This window comes from Alligator mississippiensis, chromosome 6, assembly GCF_030867095.1.
Source record: "Alligator mississippiensis isolate rAllMis1 chromosome 6, rAllMis1, whole genome shotgun sequence".
NCBI classification, from domain to species: Eukaryota; Metazoa; Chordata; order Crocodylia; family Alligatoridae; genus Alligator; species Alligator mississippiensis.
In genome coordinates, this window is record NC_081829.1 from 56,253,798 (window position 1) to 56,267,650 (window position 13,853).

At 42.1% G+C, this 13,853-nt stretch overlaps 1 protein-coding gene across 1 annotated transcript in view; it reads left to right on the top strand.

Moving 5' to 3' along the window:
- COL13A1 (collagen type XIII alpha 1 chain) overlaps positions 1–13,853 on the top strand; it is a 116,929-nt gene that overhangs the window by 19,672 nt on the left and 83,404 nt on the right. The window contains exons 6-11 of the mRNA XM_059729893.1: positions 4,103–4,138; positions 6,396–6,422; positions 8,769–8,795; positions 11,256–11,282; positions 11,388–11,414; positions 12,587–12,613. Of these exons, the coding sequence (XP_059585876.1) occupies positions 4,103–4,138; positions 6,396–6,422; positions 8,769–8,795; positions 11,256–11,282; positions 11,388–11,414; positions 12,587–12,613 (171 nt within the window). The remainder of the gene's footprint in view (positions 1–4,102; positions 4,139–6,395; positions 6,423–8,768; positions 8,796–11,255; positions 11,283–11,387; positions 11,415–12,586; positions 12,614–13,853) is intronic.

Below are 13,853 nucleotides of genomic sequence, written 5' to 3' on the forward strand. Positions count from 1 at the left end.
TTTAATTCTCCTTCCTCAAGGGTAACTTCCTCTTTTGATTAACCTGTGAAGAGTAGAGTCCTTGACCTGGAGAGAGGATGGGGACATAGTGAACTTTCATTTCACAGCTAGCAGGTTGGGGTCAGGTGAAAGAGATACAGGCAGCTTGAACTGTCAGCTGCATCTGGCTTCCCAATTACTTTCTAAAAGTCCCAAGGTAAGTGTTCCTAATCAGAAACAGCTTAGTTTGTTCCCTGGGCCACCTAGCCTCCAGACTGCAGTTTGATAAATGACAAAACCAAACAAAGAAATGCAAAAATCTTGGGCTCTTTGCAAGACAGTGATTTTTATATTAATGGCTGAAGTTTTCCAAAAAGCAGATAGTCTTTTATTGTTTGTGCTAAATTGCAAAAGTGCTTTAGCCAAAAGGTTTCTGATAGGTAGCTCTTAGCAACAGTAAAGAAGGACAACAGGATGTCAGGTAGGGAAAGAGGCCCTGTGATATAAAGTGGAACACGTTGTTCATTAGCCTGTGAACTGGAGCTGCTCTCTGACACTGGCAGAGATATTTTACTGTCACAATCCTTCTAGCCAAGAACAGGCAGTTGTCCCAATTCTAGTCAAATGTTAGCCACATCTGTCTCTTGAACTCAAGTGCACACACAATTTTCAATAGGAAGAGCTCAGCCTAAGCACTTTTGGAGACTATAAAAGGGTCTTCCAGATGGGGAATAGTGGACACAGGGGAAAGGAGGTTGCTGTTCAGAACTGATGTACTTTGGCGGAGCTGTGCTGTGATCCAGCAGTGGAATTTCAAATGGTGTTGCAGAGCAGGGTCTGTGCATTGTCACAATGCCAGGATCCACATAGGGAACTCAGTTCCTTAGTTTTGAATGAGTAACCAGCCTGAAGGTGGTGCAGGTGTCATGAGAGTTGTAATTGGACATCACTTTTGACAGCCCCTTTATTGTTATAGTTTCTTCAGAGATAGGCACTGCCCTTTGCCTGTAAGGCACATTGTTTCTATCCAGCACAATCTCAGTATGAGAACCATCAATTTCAGCACTCCTGCTTTATTTCATTAGCTGTCCTGCTATAGGAGGGAGTGATGGTTAGAGAAGGTGCAAGGCATAAAATGAAGGAGATTTTGTATGGCAAATTATATTTAAAATGGATATTTGTTTGCCATTGTTAAAATTCACCTCCTCCAACTCCAATGTCTATTGCAAAGATTATATGATTTCATAGGAAGCTGGATAAAAGGCAGAGCAGAGTGGCACCTTAGAAACCTTTCATAGAAGCTGATAAAGTAGTTTGCTGCCTATTAAATTTCATGCCTCTCTAAACAAGATAGTTTCTAAGGACATGCCTACACATGCACTTTAATGTATACTAGCCTATTTTAATATGCATTAAAACATGCTCTTTCACTGATGTGCACTAAAATAGGCTAATGCACCTTTTTCTAGTACCTTAGAATGGAGGTACTAGATTTAATGTGCATTACGTAAAGCACATTAATGAACGTGTAGACTTGCCCTAAGGTCCCACCCAGTCCTGCCTTCTGCCTGACTTTGTATTAACACAGCTAACTATCTCACTGCTCATAGGGAGCTGGTGATAAGTATGAAGGATCAACTAATGCCAAAGGGAAATGAAGAAACAGTGGAGAAATAGGCCACTTTGGGAAGATCTGTAATGACAAACAGTTTCCAGATTTTTCTTTTGCAGGAAAGAGGAGGTCAAAATTTTCACATCCAGACTTTTCAGCTGCTTAATTTCACTTCAAGCCGCCTGGCCAAAGAGAACCATTATGTTGAGAGTGGCAGAAACAGACACTGTCCATGATTTGGCAACTCTCAGGGCCACATACTTGATATGAACAATTGTTGAAGAAGACATGAAAAAATATCATTTCTTGGAATCTTTAGTTGCTGATCTTTGTTTTGCCCTTTTATTGTTCAGTGTCTAGCCAAGGGGTAAAAAGGAGCAGTTTATAGTTTATAAGAAAGGTAGCAAAGGCCAAATTGCACCATTTCCTTATTTCCTCCTCAATTCTTTTCTTAGCACCCTTTGTCCATGGGAGTGGTCCAAATAGGATCAAAATGCAGTGATTTATGAATGGGATCCCTCGATTCTCACCCTTTCAGAATTCAGCAGTGGACGGATCTTTGAATTTATAACACATCTTCTCCCCTGGTCATCAGCCAACAGAGCCAGGTGGTTTTATACATATCCTGCAAAGGAACTATGACCAAGTTCAACTTAGCAAAGTTTTAAAAAACAGTGCAAATGATTCAGTCACGCTAGCACTGTGAATAAAAACACCATTGTTTGCTGCAATTTGAGACATTTTATAGTAGCTGGAGTTCTCTAGAGGTCTGCAAAAAAGATTTGGGGGCCCAATTCTAAGTTATGCTAAAGCTCCATTATGTCACTCCAGAGGTGTAAAGGGGCTGTAAAGGGGTGGAAGCGGCCCTTGTGGAATATCCCAAGGTAGGGGGCTCCTTCTACTGCCAGAATGGCCCCCATCTGGTTTTCCTTCCAGTCTCCAGCACCTGTCAGGGTGAACCAAGGATAAGAAGAGGTGAGGCCAGGCATTGCTTTGCTCAGGCTATTACCCATTTCTCATAGCCTTTTGGAACTAGTCTTACAAAGCTGCATGTTTCCTAACCAACTAATTGCTTGCTGCTGCACTGATCTGTGTTGTTAATAGTGATGGAGGAATTTAGAGTGCTGAGATTCATTTGATTTCAGAAGTGCAGCACCAAAAGCATGGTCTCTCCCTTATATTTTACTCCAACTTTTTCCCAACCCAACCAGATATTTTGTCTGATTTTCCAGGCCCCTCTCTCCTACTCTAAATACATCCCCAGCACCCAAAACCCTCCCCTTCAGTGAATCTTTGCTGCTTCTTCACTGAGAGAGTCAAAGGACAGTGACCTGTGCACAGTCCTATTCAAATGTTACACGCTCAGGGACTCCCCCCCACCCCCCATCAGCAGTGTCCAAAACATATTTCCCTCCCCAGATTAGAACCCAGAGAAGTCTCAAAACATGCAATATTTGACAAGAAGACTTAGCTCAGCAGAGAGGGTGATGCCTACTGTTATTTGCAAAAGATGGCTTTCAGGAAAGCTGCAACAACACAGAGGTTACAGTAGAGGAGTAAGAAATGGAATTTATTTCATCCAGCTATTTCGGCCTCAAAGGGTTAATTTCAAGACCTGGCTGAAATTCAGTTCTTGATTTTTTTCCCCAAACTTGACACACATTTAGCTAAATGAGGATTAAGCTGTCCTGTTAATAAAGAAAATGTATAGGAAGTCTATGGCCTAGAATTTGGTGTACTGAAAACTAGTAGTCAGGATGCTGTCATTATCTAATTGGTCCTAGGTTGTTGAACCTAAGATAAGTAATAGCAGATATGTCATAGTCCACTGGGCCAGTGCCTGCTGCCATCTGTTAGGATTACATCCTGGATTAGACAGTCAGAAATTAACTACTGGAACAGATGCAGGAGGGAGGGGTTTATATTTAGAATACCCTGTCCACATTATACAAAATATCTTTTTTCTTTAGGTCCTGCAGAAAATCTATGCTCCAAAATATTCTTTGTGGTCAAAATTAATGCACTAGGGCCTCAGCCTGGAATGTGACTGTAGGATACAGACTATAATGATAAGCAGGATTTTGCGTAGCACCCAGTACTAACACTTTGTACAACATGGCAAGAGGTTACCATCATGCAATTCTAGGACATGAACTCAAGCTCTTAAAAGCGCTCCTGAGGGCCAGTTCTTGAGCTAAGGGCACCCCTTTAATTAACTCAGAAACTTCAGACAAATAGCTGAGAGTCCAAACTAGATTGTTTCCATCACTGCCCTGGCCCTGCACAAAATGAAGGGGTGATTAGAGACTGCTCTGTTTTCCCAGTTGCCTTGTTCTTTTAAAACACTCTTGAATCTTGGGTGACTAGCCCCAAGCACTGCAGTGATATTGCAGAGAGAGCAGGTTGGGGGGAATTAAACCAGGAAGCCTAAAATGAAGCGTTGTTAGGCAGAAACACTGCGCTACTCATACATTTATTTAAACTTCCCTGTCTCTGTTTTATTCTTCTCAGGGACAGCCTGGAACGAGAGGTTTTCCTGGATTTCCGGTAAGTGCAACTGCTAATTTATGATGTATATATGCACAGTATTGCCAGCTAGCATCAGTACTGCTGCTTTCTCTCTCAGCATTTCTGTCCTAAACCAAGGACCCAACATGTCATTTAAAATTTTTTTCCGGTTTCATTATTGTTTTCTTTTCTCCTGAATGCTACCTAGAAAACACACACACACATACTCAAAACTCTAAAGGAATTTTTTTTTTAAACCCGATGTTAAAATAACATAGCTTAAGCCAGATCTGTACTGTAAAATACCCCAAAACAAAGAAAATCAACCCAAAGTAAGTGAAATTTTAGCCTTAATGGACTTCAGTGTGATACTGCAATAACAGAGAGCCTCTCAGATTCATCCAGACCTCTGTGCAGTGTAGCACAGCTACTGACCTCACTTAGGCAAAGAGTCCCAGAAGGGGGAGGGGGAAAGGATAAAGGCATGGATGGAATTTCTTCTGCAGCACTGTAAAGTTACAGATATAGCTGTAACTTTACAGCTTTGCAAAGGGCAAGGTAACAAACAATAAATCCTAGGAAGTATGAAAAAATCCCCATGTCCGTTCCATGCTTCCTGTTAAGTCAGTCCGGCCACACTACCCTCACTATCTACTCTGTTCCAAAACACTGCATTCACTATGTATTTCTATTGATTTATTCTGAAGATGTGAGAAGCTAAGATTACTTTTGCCACTGATACCCCTCTTCAAGTCAGCCCAGGCTCCAGTGGGGAGACTGGAAGTTGTCACTCAAGGGTAGGTTATGAAGCAGTACAGCTCTTCAGGGGGTTACCTTAGACATGGAACCCCCCCCAGGAGTCTACCGTCTTTGAGCCCCCTAAGCTTTGTGCTGCTTTCTCTGGAAGTTAGTCAATACCAGAGAGACACCCTCACTTTGGTAAGAGCAAGACACTGAAGAGAAGGGAGTCTCTTCTGTACTTGGTGGTTTCTGAGGTTTGAGCATCCTGACAGCAAACTCAGTGATATGACAAAGCTGACCCCATACCAAGCACTAGGACATTCTGGGTTCTCTTCTAAAGCTTTGTGGCACCTATAGCTTCAAGGTTATTTTTTAATGTTTCCTGAAAGGTGTGTTCATTGTTTAAAATTAATGAGATTTTTTTTTTCATTTTTGTCTAGCTGACATTGTGGTTTAAATTTTTTCAAAAATGTAAAATGCTCTGTTTTCCTCTATATTTTTCCAACCACTTATATTCTTTGAACATTTCATGTCAACCAGTCTCCCAGTAAAATGCTACTTCCTGCCACAGCCAGGAGTCCTACCATCTCAGGATGACCCAAGGAAGCAGAGATAGCATTCAGCAGATTAGGGAGTTTACTCTCCACATTTAGGTGATGGTGGGGAGAGAGATGTTACGGAAAAGAGAAAGTGGAGTTACTCCTTTCATTGCAGTAGATGTAGTCAATTTTTAAATTTAAAAAAGAGTCAAATGGTAAGAGACCTGGTTGAAGCCAGATCTGTGCTCTCTTTCTGATGACTGAAGTATGAGGTTTAGTGTGGAGGAGGGCAATGTGGAAGAAGAGCCTGAAGAGATGCTAATGCTTTCAGGAAGCTGTAGAGAAGTACAGCGTGGATATTTTGGTGTCCAAAAACATTGATCAAAGCATTATTATTTTCCCTCTTTGCCCATTTTTGTACCCTCCCCCCATTGCCCTACTCCTGTCCCAGTCACTGGCTTCTCAGCAACCCTGTTAGTCCCATGGATTTCACACATTTGAACACAGCATTATACTCACCAACCTTTCCATTAAGGAGAACTATGAGGGCCATTCAAAGCATGTCAAGGCCATGACCTGAGGAAGGATGCTTTGTGCTCAAAAACTTGTCTAATATCTCCCTCAACTATACAGCTGGTCCAAGAAAAGATTTTGACAACCCCCTTCCTGCTCTCCTGCCTCTTACATATTCCCTAAGTAGTAAGGCAAGCAACTCCTCCCAGGGGCAGGAGAGGACATACATTAGCTATCCAGTATACCCAGGAAGACAGAGAGAAAGAGGTCAAGAGAAGGAGTCTCCTACAGGAACCCCCTCCATTTGGCAGGCAATTTTATTTCCTTTGTCTTCCGTTTCTTTCCTGTCCTTGTCTCCTCTGCCTTGAATCTAAAGGGGTCAATTGTATAGAACTGCATCACATCCTTCCTTCACTGTTCTTTACATCCTGTATGATCGCCTCACAACTAAGTCTCTGTGGGCTCCCCAGTGAATTGATTTCCCATCACCTTTTTTTTTCCAGGGCCCTATTGGTTTGGATGGCAAGCCAGTAAGTAAAACACTTCCTTCTCTCTACCTATGTCCCTTGAGTTGACTACCTGGACAGGAGAAGTGCTACACAGTGAAAATGTTCTTTTGAAAGATTTTTGTGAAGTCTGTGCACATACTCATGCACCTAAAGAAGGGTTTGCAACATGAGTGTTGGCACTGGATTTATGACCTAGCTCTTACACCTTTGTTCCAGGCAAGCACAACCCTCAGATCAACCACTACCTTTCCATTCAATAATAGGCAAATTTATTGATACAGAGTGATAACAAAAAAGCAACAATACAAACAATTCTATATCTACCAATTCTAGGGCTGTCATCAGAGTCAAAGTGCATCTGGTCAGGATGCAGGCTCCACTCTGAGGCTCTGTCTCTTAGGTGTCGGCAGTCTGGAGGTGGGATGCCGAGGCCCACAGCCCCCCTCCAGTGGGGTGCATAAGACAGGCTGCTGGTATGTCCTTGGTGACCTTAGGGACCCCTCTCAGGGAAGAGTAGGAGGAGGAACCAGGAGGGATGAGACAAAAGAAGAGAAAGAGAGACATCAAGAAGGGGCAGGGAGGGACCCTTTGTTACTCTCAAGTCTCTGCTTTTGTACTCTCCTTCCCCCTTGATGGCTCCTGATGACTCTTCATCCGTGGCGCTCTCTGGTTGGTTGTCTCTGTGTGGTCACACGTCCACACAGCCTTCTCTTAATTTGGTCTGTTCTCCCAAACCTGGAACTCAGCCCCCACACTGCTCTGGGGCCTTGTAGCTGGTGTCACTTATCTCGTGTTATGGGACAGTATGATATATACTTCCTTGGTTCCCAGGCTGTGTGTCCTTGATGTATTAGACAAACTGTCTGCCTTGAAGACTGTGACCTTGTGTTATAGCATGCCCCCCTCAATTCTCAGGCTGTGACCATCCATTGGCTTTGTCATGCTAGACAGCCTGTCTGCATCCAGGGCTATATGTGACTGTGTGTGTGAAACCCAGGCTCTTCCAAAGCAATTAAATCCTGCCCATCTTGAACCCTTATAATGCATATATCTATACCTATAAGACAATTCCCTCCCAAAAGCCCCCAGACCTTTAAATGCTATTTCCTAACCAACAATGAGAAAAACAGCAAATCCTTCTGGGGAGTTGGCTTCAATAATGAAAGGGGCAGTACTGAGGCAAGGGCGGTGAGAGAGAGCAGCAACAATGTTTTGCTAGAGCTCTAGGAGGTACAAATTCGACGGCTTTGCTCCAGAACAGAGCAAGAGGCTTGCTCATAGTCAGATGCATTACAGACTGCTACCTGGACCTTTGGTCTGGGCATCAGAAGTGATTGAGTATAAAGCTATCTACTCCACTGCCTTGTGCACTGTTGTCTAAAGAAACTGGTATGACTTGGCCCATCAACCTAACATGGTTATCTGAGTTGAAGTGAATCCCTTATTCATATACAAGCATTGATATTTTTTATCCAGTCATTTTGTCAGGTCATCTGCAAACTAGCACATATCCCTCGTGTTGCATTTTAAACCTAACTGAGCAGATGAACTCTCAAAGGCAAAGAGAAGTAGAATGAATTCCCTAACCTTCTTGTATCATCTTGGTGCAGCCTTGATCACTTAATTTACTCAGACACAAGGGGTTCCCCCCCCAATTTTCTAGGAGACTTTACATGAGGTCAGCAAAGGGTTCTAAAGGCCTATGAGGTGCTCAGATCTCTTTTGTGATGGGCTGAATTATAAGATAGGGAAACTAATATAAATAGTCTCCAAACACAGGTGTTATACAGCTAAACCCAGAGAGTCATACAATACAGTAGGCTGTTTCAAAAAAACCCCAAACAAAGGTCTAAACTGCAAAACTTCCTCATTCAACTTACAGAAAGAGAAATCAGAGCCCCTAGCCAGCTCTTCCCTTATCTTGCTGTTAAAAACCCCAACCCCTATTGCTGGAAACATCTACAACTAAGCTGCAGAAACACCCTTTTTATACTCTGCTGGAGGTAATTAATGAATCTCCTACTACTCTGAAGATCACTGCACTCAGGCCAAACAGCTGTGATCTTTTCTCTAGTAAAGGGATTAACCTCTTCTCTGCCATCCGCTTGAGAGGGCATAATCATGTCACCATTCAAATCCAAACTACAGATCATAAACGTTTTATCTAAGTGCTTGGCACCGAAATAGGCAAGAGCAATATTCCATTAACTGTGACTGAAGCTGTAAGAATATACCTTGGCACCAGAAACAAGCCAAATGAAATGAATAATGAGCCAAATTAAGGTGATGTGTTCATGGAGTTATTAGGCCTGAATCATCAGGATACTGAAATGATTGCACCTGACATGCATTCTTTTTTCCTTTCAGGGCCATCCTGGACAGAAAGGGGAGATGGTAAAAAAAATATGTATATTGGCAGGGGTAGTATGTTGATTCTGGGTTTAATAGTTTTGCATTAGGGGAAGTTTATGGGATTTGATTTAAATGGCATGTCCTTAATATAGACACACTTGTAACTGCCCTAATTGCTACTAACACACTAAGTACCTACCTAATTCTAGGTACCAGTTAATTTAGTCCCTTTATAAGTGCATGGGAGGTATAGCTATTATTTTAACATTAGAAATTCCTGGATTATCCTTTCATAATCGCAATTCAGTAGTTATGCTGAGATGTCATTTTAATTCTTAAACTTCATTTTTAGTCAGTAATTATGCCCTTACAATATATTGTGGGAACTGAAATGTTTCATACTTGGCCTCATCTCAGAGGTAAAAGTTTATGGCAAGTTTCATTAAAAACCCATCCAGAAGATTTTGGACTGTCTGAAATGACTCTCTCTTTCCCCACCCAACCCCCACCACAAAACTACAGTGACAAAACAAGAAGCACATTTTTTGCCTAGTAAGATTTTTTTTAGATGCTTTATTTTATTCTTGGGTAACTCCAAAAGGGCTTAGTTTTATGTAATAACTCTGGCCTATTCTGTATGAAGTTCTGAGTTAAGTGTTGGGCCTTTGACATGTTTGGAGAATTTGGGCTGTGAAATCACAAAAATATGCTGTTTGAAACTAATGTAGCAAGCCTGCATGCCTGTTAGTAGTCTTCATTTCATCAGCTTTTCAAATTTTACTAGAGTTTTGACTAGCTCTATATTTTTGAGAGCTCACAAGGTTCAGAGTTCACTTTTCACATGATTATTCAAGTCAGAAATTAGTAATATCTCTATAGACCAATTGCCCCTCCAGCTATATTTGGGTAACTGGACACATTTTGATGTCTCAGTTCTCATTGTTTTTGTTTCTCTATTTTGTTAACTCTACTGTTATTTTACCTATCTGCTTATTCCAGCAATAATGTTGCTCACTTCAGTGAGCTGCAATCTAGATGCTGATATGCAAGGCAAAGCACTAAAGGAAGTAAAGTGTTTTTGTTTCCTCTCTACTTAAAATAAAATCTGATGGTCTTAAACTCCTTTTCCTCCCTAGAATCTGTCAAAATAGTACAGGTCAGAGGCCCAACAGGCTTTTACTTGACCTAGCATGAAGGCCAGAGATTAATTCAACACTACTTTGCAAAGTGTTTTGCTCTCAATGCATTGCATGCCCAAACAGGCTAGTTGCATCACCCAGAAGCTGCATGGCCAAAGTGCCAGATATTTTTCTTGGCAGTACTGATTATGTTTTCTTAAAAAAAAAATTAGTCACAGAGAATTCAAATGGGCCTGATCCCTGAACCCCCTCTTTCACCAGACTAAATGCTGCCCTTTGAGGCATCACATGCCACTGTCATTGATTTAGATGAGCATTCCAGAACAGACTTTGGCTGTTAGTCAGTGTGTTCAGGTCTAAAATTGCAGTGCTCTAAGTATCCCCAGTTCCTGTGGAAATGAATGGATGATGTCCATGTCCAATGCACTCCTGAATTAGGTTTTAAAAGAGAGAATGAACCATGAGCATAACTGGAATCCATTAGAAATTGTGTTAAAGATGCCCTTCTGGGCTACATCCACATGAGTGCTGAAGTTTGTTTCCCCAGGGACAAGTAGCAGCGCCACACCTTGTGTCGCCTTTACTTGTCCCCAGGGAACACTCATGCCATGCATGATCTGGCACATGGCAGGTTACTCCAGCTGGGGTAGGGGAGCCTGGGGCCAGCAACTGTGCTGGCCCCAGCAGCCTTACCTGGAATGCTGGGGCCTCCCAGGGCTGCAGCCATGGCAGAAAGCCTGGCCAACAGCTAGAGTGTGGCTCCAGCTGACCAGGCTCCAGTTTTGGGTGGTGCACACTGCCGTAACGTGCACCACCCTGCTTCTTTTTGGCATGGGTTTTTTTGACCCCGGGACCTCCCGGGGTCAAAAAACCACCCTGTGCTGCCAGGTAGCAGCGTGGGGAATGCTTGCATGTGCAGTGTGTGGCACCGCAGATGGGTCTGCAGCACTACATACTGCACATCCATGCACGTCTGGGCATGGCCCTGGACTGCAGAAGAGATAAACTCCTGTATGCCTTCTGTTATACAGTCTTAACTTGAGCTATAGTAGCAAATGGTACTTTTAGTTCTGATGCTCCCTTGTTAAAACCCAGCCTACCAGCCAAGTGGATGGCTGCCCTAAAACATTTGGGAACAATGAAAGTGGGTCTCTCCAGTGATTTCTCACTCTCCTGTGAAACATAACTTCAGTGATGCATCTTCACATCTCTTGTATGACAAGTATCGCAAAGATTCATTCTACCATGAGGGCTTTTAGCTAAGAACTTTCTTAAAGTTACAGTTTCCATCTTAGATTTGTATTAGTCTTGTCTCTGTACATAACAATTTATCCATTGATCAAAACAATATATTTTTTTAAAGGGTGCAGCTGGTCCTAAGGGGCAGCTGGTAAGTACTGTCCTTAATGACTTAGGTAAATAGACTTTTTCTGATATTTTCCTTTAACATGCACACTACTCTTTAATTTATTTCTTAATCATTGCTTTTTCCTAGGGACCTCCAGGACAAAAAGGAGAGAAGGTAAATTTTAAAAGAGCTGGATTTCAAATGAAATTTGAAAGGTGCTCCTTAGAGGCAGGGAAGTGGCTGTGTCTCATCTTGATGCTCTTTCATCTTCAACTTTGACTTTCAAAGCACACTAGGGCAGTTCCCAAAGCAGGTCAAGATTTTTTTTTAGCTTGATGCTCCTCTTAACTTTAGAAAAACAATCTGTGTTCTCTCTGCTTCATAAATCATGCCCAGCTATGACCAGTGCTAACAGTTGTGGACTAAGAGCTCATCTAGAAATGTTGCTGATAATGCCTGACAGCAGAGTATAGCTTTGCAGTTTCTACAGTTAAAATGGCATGAATGAAGTGCTCGAATTAAAAACTTTTCCTTTAAATTAGATGTCCTCTAGTTATATAATTCAAAAGACAGATATGGGGCAAACCTGAGCTACAGCAAAGTGCCTTTTATGACCATGCCCATAATTTTAACTGAGGATAAAATGTTTTCCATATGGTCACATTAGAAGCAGCACAAGTAAATGTTAAAAGCTGAAAGGAAGTTAAAAGCAGCAGTGGAATAGGAGCAACGTGAGACTTCAGGAAGCTTTTGTTTATTTTCTCTCTGTTGTGTCAGGACAGAGATCCTGACACCAGAAACAAAGAACAGTATTTTCAAAAATAGAAGACCAAACTTCGGCTCCTGAATTCACACATAAGCACTTTAATAAATCATTTGATTTTAAACAGTGCTGAGTGAAGGGTACTCAAGATTAATTTTTAAAAGGGGCCTAAATATGAATTTAGGATCCTGGTTTTTTATGTTTTAATCTTGTCCAAACTGTAAAAAATCCAACAGTTGCTAAGAAAATGTAATGATTACATGTTGGAAAATCCTACAGAACGATAGTTTATGCATATGTCAAAGGGGGATCCTGTCTGCTAGTTTCTCTAATTTGAAGTGGTTGGTTGTCAGCTAACTTTTCCTGAACTAAATTGCCTCTTCTTCTGTGGCTGTCTAATTAAAGTAAACGTGGGAAGGAAAGGGAGCAAAGTTAGCAGGTAACAGGCTGGATGCTTAGGTGATATAAACCTCCATTGTAGCCATGCCCATTTACATCTCATGGATCTACCCTCCTTTGTCCATGTTAGTTCACTGCATTCAATATCTAAACTGCTTTTTTTTAATTGTCTTCCTTTTTGCAGGGTCAATGTGCTGAGTACCCACACAGGGTAAGCAGTATCTATTATTATCTATCCCATGGCTTCTTGCATATCAATTCTGTTCTGCTTGAATGGCTTTTCTATTGGTGATACATAACTTTTCATTAATGAAGCTCAGCACAAGTACCACGTTACTGACTTGGTTGCTACATTGTATTTGAAGACATTGCATAGAATCTTCCAGGAGGGATTTTCATTCCTTTAGATCTAGATATGTACTCATTCCTGAAAATCCCATTGGTACCATCTTAGCAGGGGGCTGAGTTTGCCTCCTGAGGGTTGTGGGTCTCATCCCCCAACCTGGTGGGGCACTTGAGGATTTGAAGGAGACCAGGGCCATTTGCTCAGAGGCCTTGTACCTTCACACCAGCTCTGCCCCTATCATCACAGAGGGATAGGATATTTGGAGACCCATGGGAAAAAGGCTGGATGACCTGGGGCTCTGGACTCTTGTTCACCTAGTTTGTATCAGGTAAATATCCCAAGGACAGTATGCCCCTGACTCAGTATTTCTCTAGCTATTTGTTCCTTCCTGGCCCATCTCCTCTGTATAGCTCCCCATTCATTCTAGTCCCTGGAACATACAGGAAGCCTTTTGTAGATCTTGGAAGGGAGGGTGGTTCTGCAGAGCTAACTGAACAAAACTGGGGAGAACCCCATACTGGTGGCCCCTTCAGTACTGAGATCCTGAGGGCAAAAACTGGCTCACAAAGGGCTGTTAGGAGTGTAGCCAACAAAGGTCAAGTCAATGAAATACAGCAGTGCACCTGAAAAAACCTGTGTCCATAGGGTTAGAAATTTACTGTGGGCAGGGTAGAGGCTTTTTTAAGGGTGGGCAAGTAGAAATAGTCCTCCCACGACATAATGCCACAGTGTCTACATTTAAAAACCTAGCACTGGCACTGTTCATAATGTAATGAATGTAATGTAAGTATCACCTGGCTGTTTGTGCACCACTGTTTGAAAAAAAAAGAAGTGTTTTTATTTCAGTAATAATTTTATTAAAGCCAGGAAATAGCCCCTCTTACTTCCCTCTCCTGCCCTGTCCGGCATGTACCACCATCAAAAGAGGAGGGAGCATATCATGGGGTTTAGGGGATTATAAGAAAGAATTTAACTGGCATAAACAAACCTAAAAACAACTGTAGCTCTGAAAATCCATTGGAAATGCACTGGAAGGACATCATATGAGGAGACTGAAACTTGTAACCATGGTGCACAGGGAGACAGGCTTAAAAGCTTTCTGTTT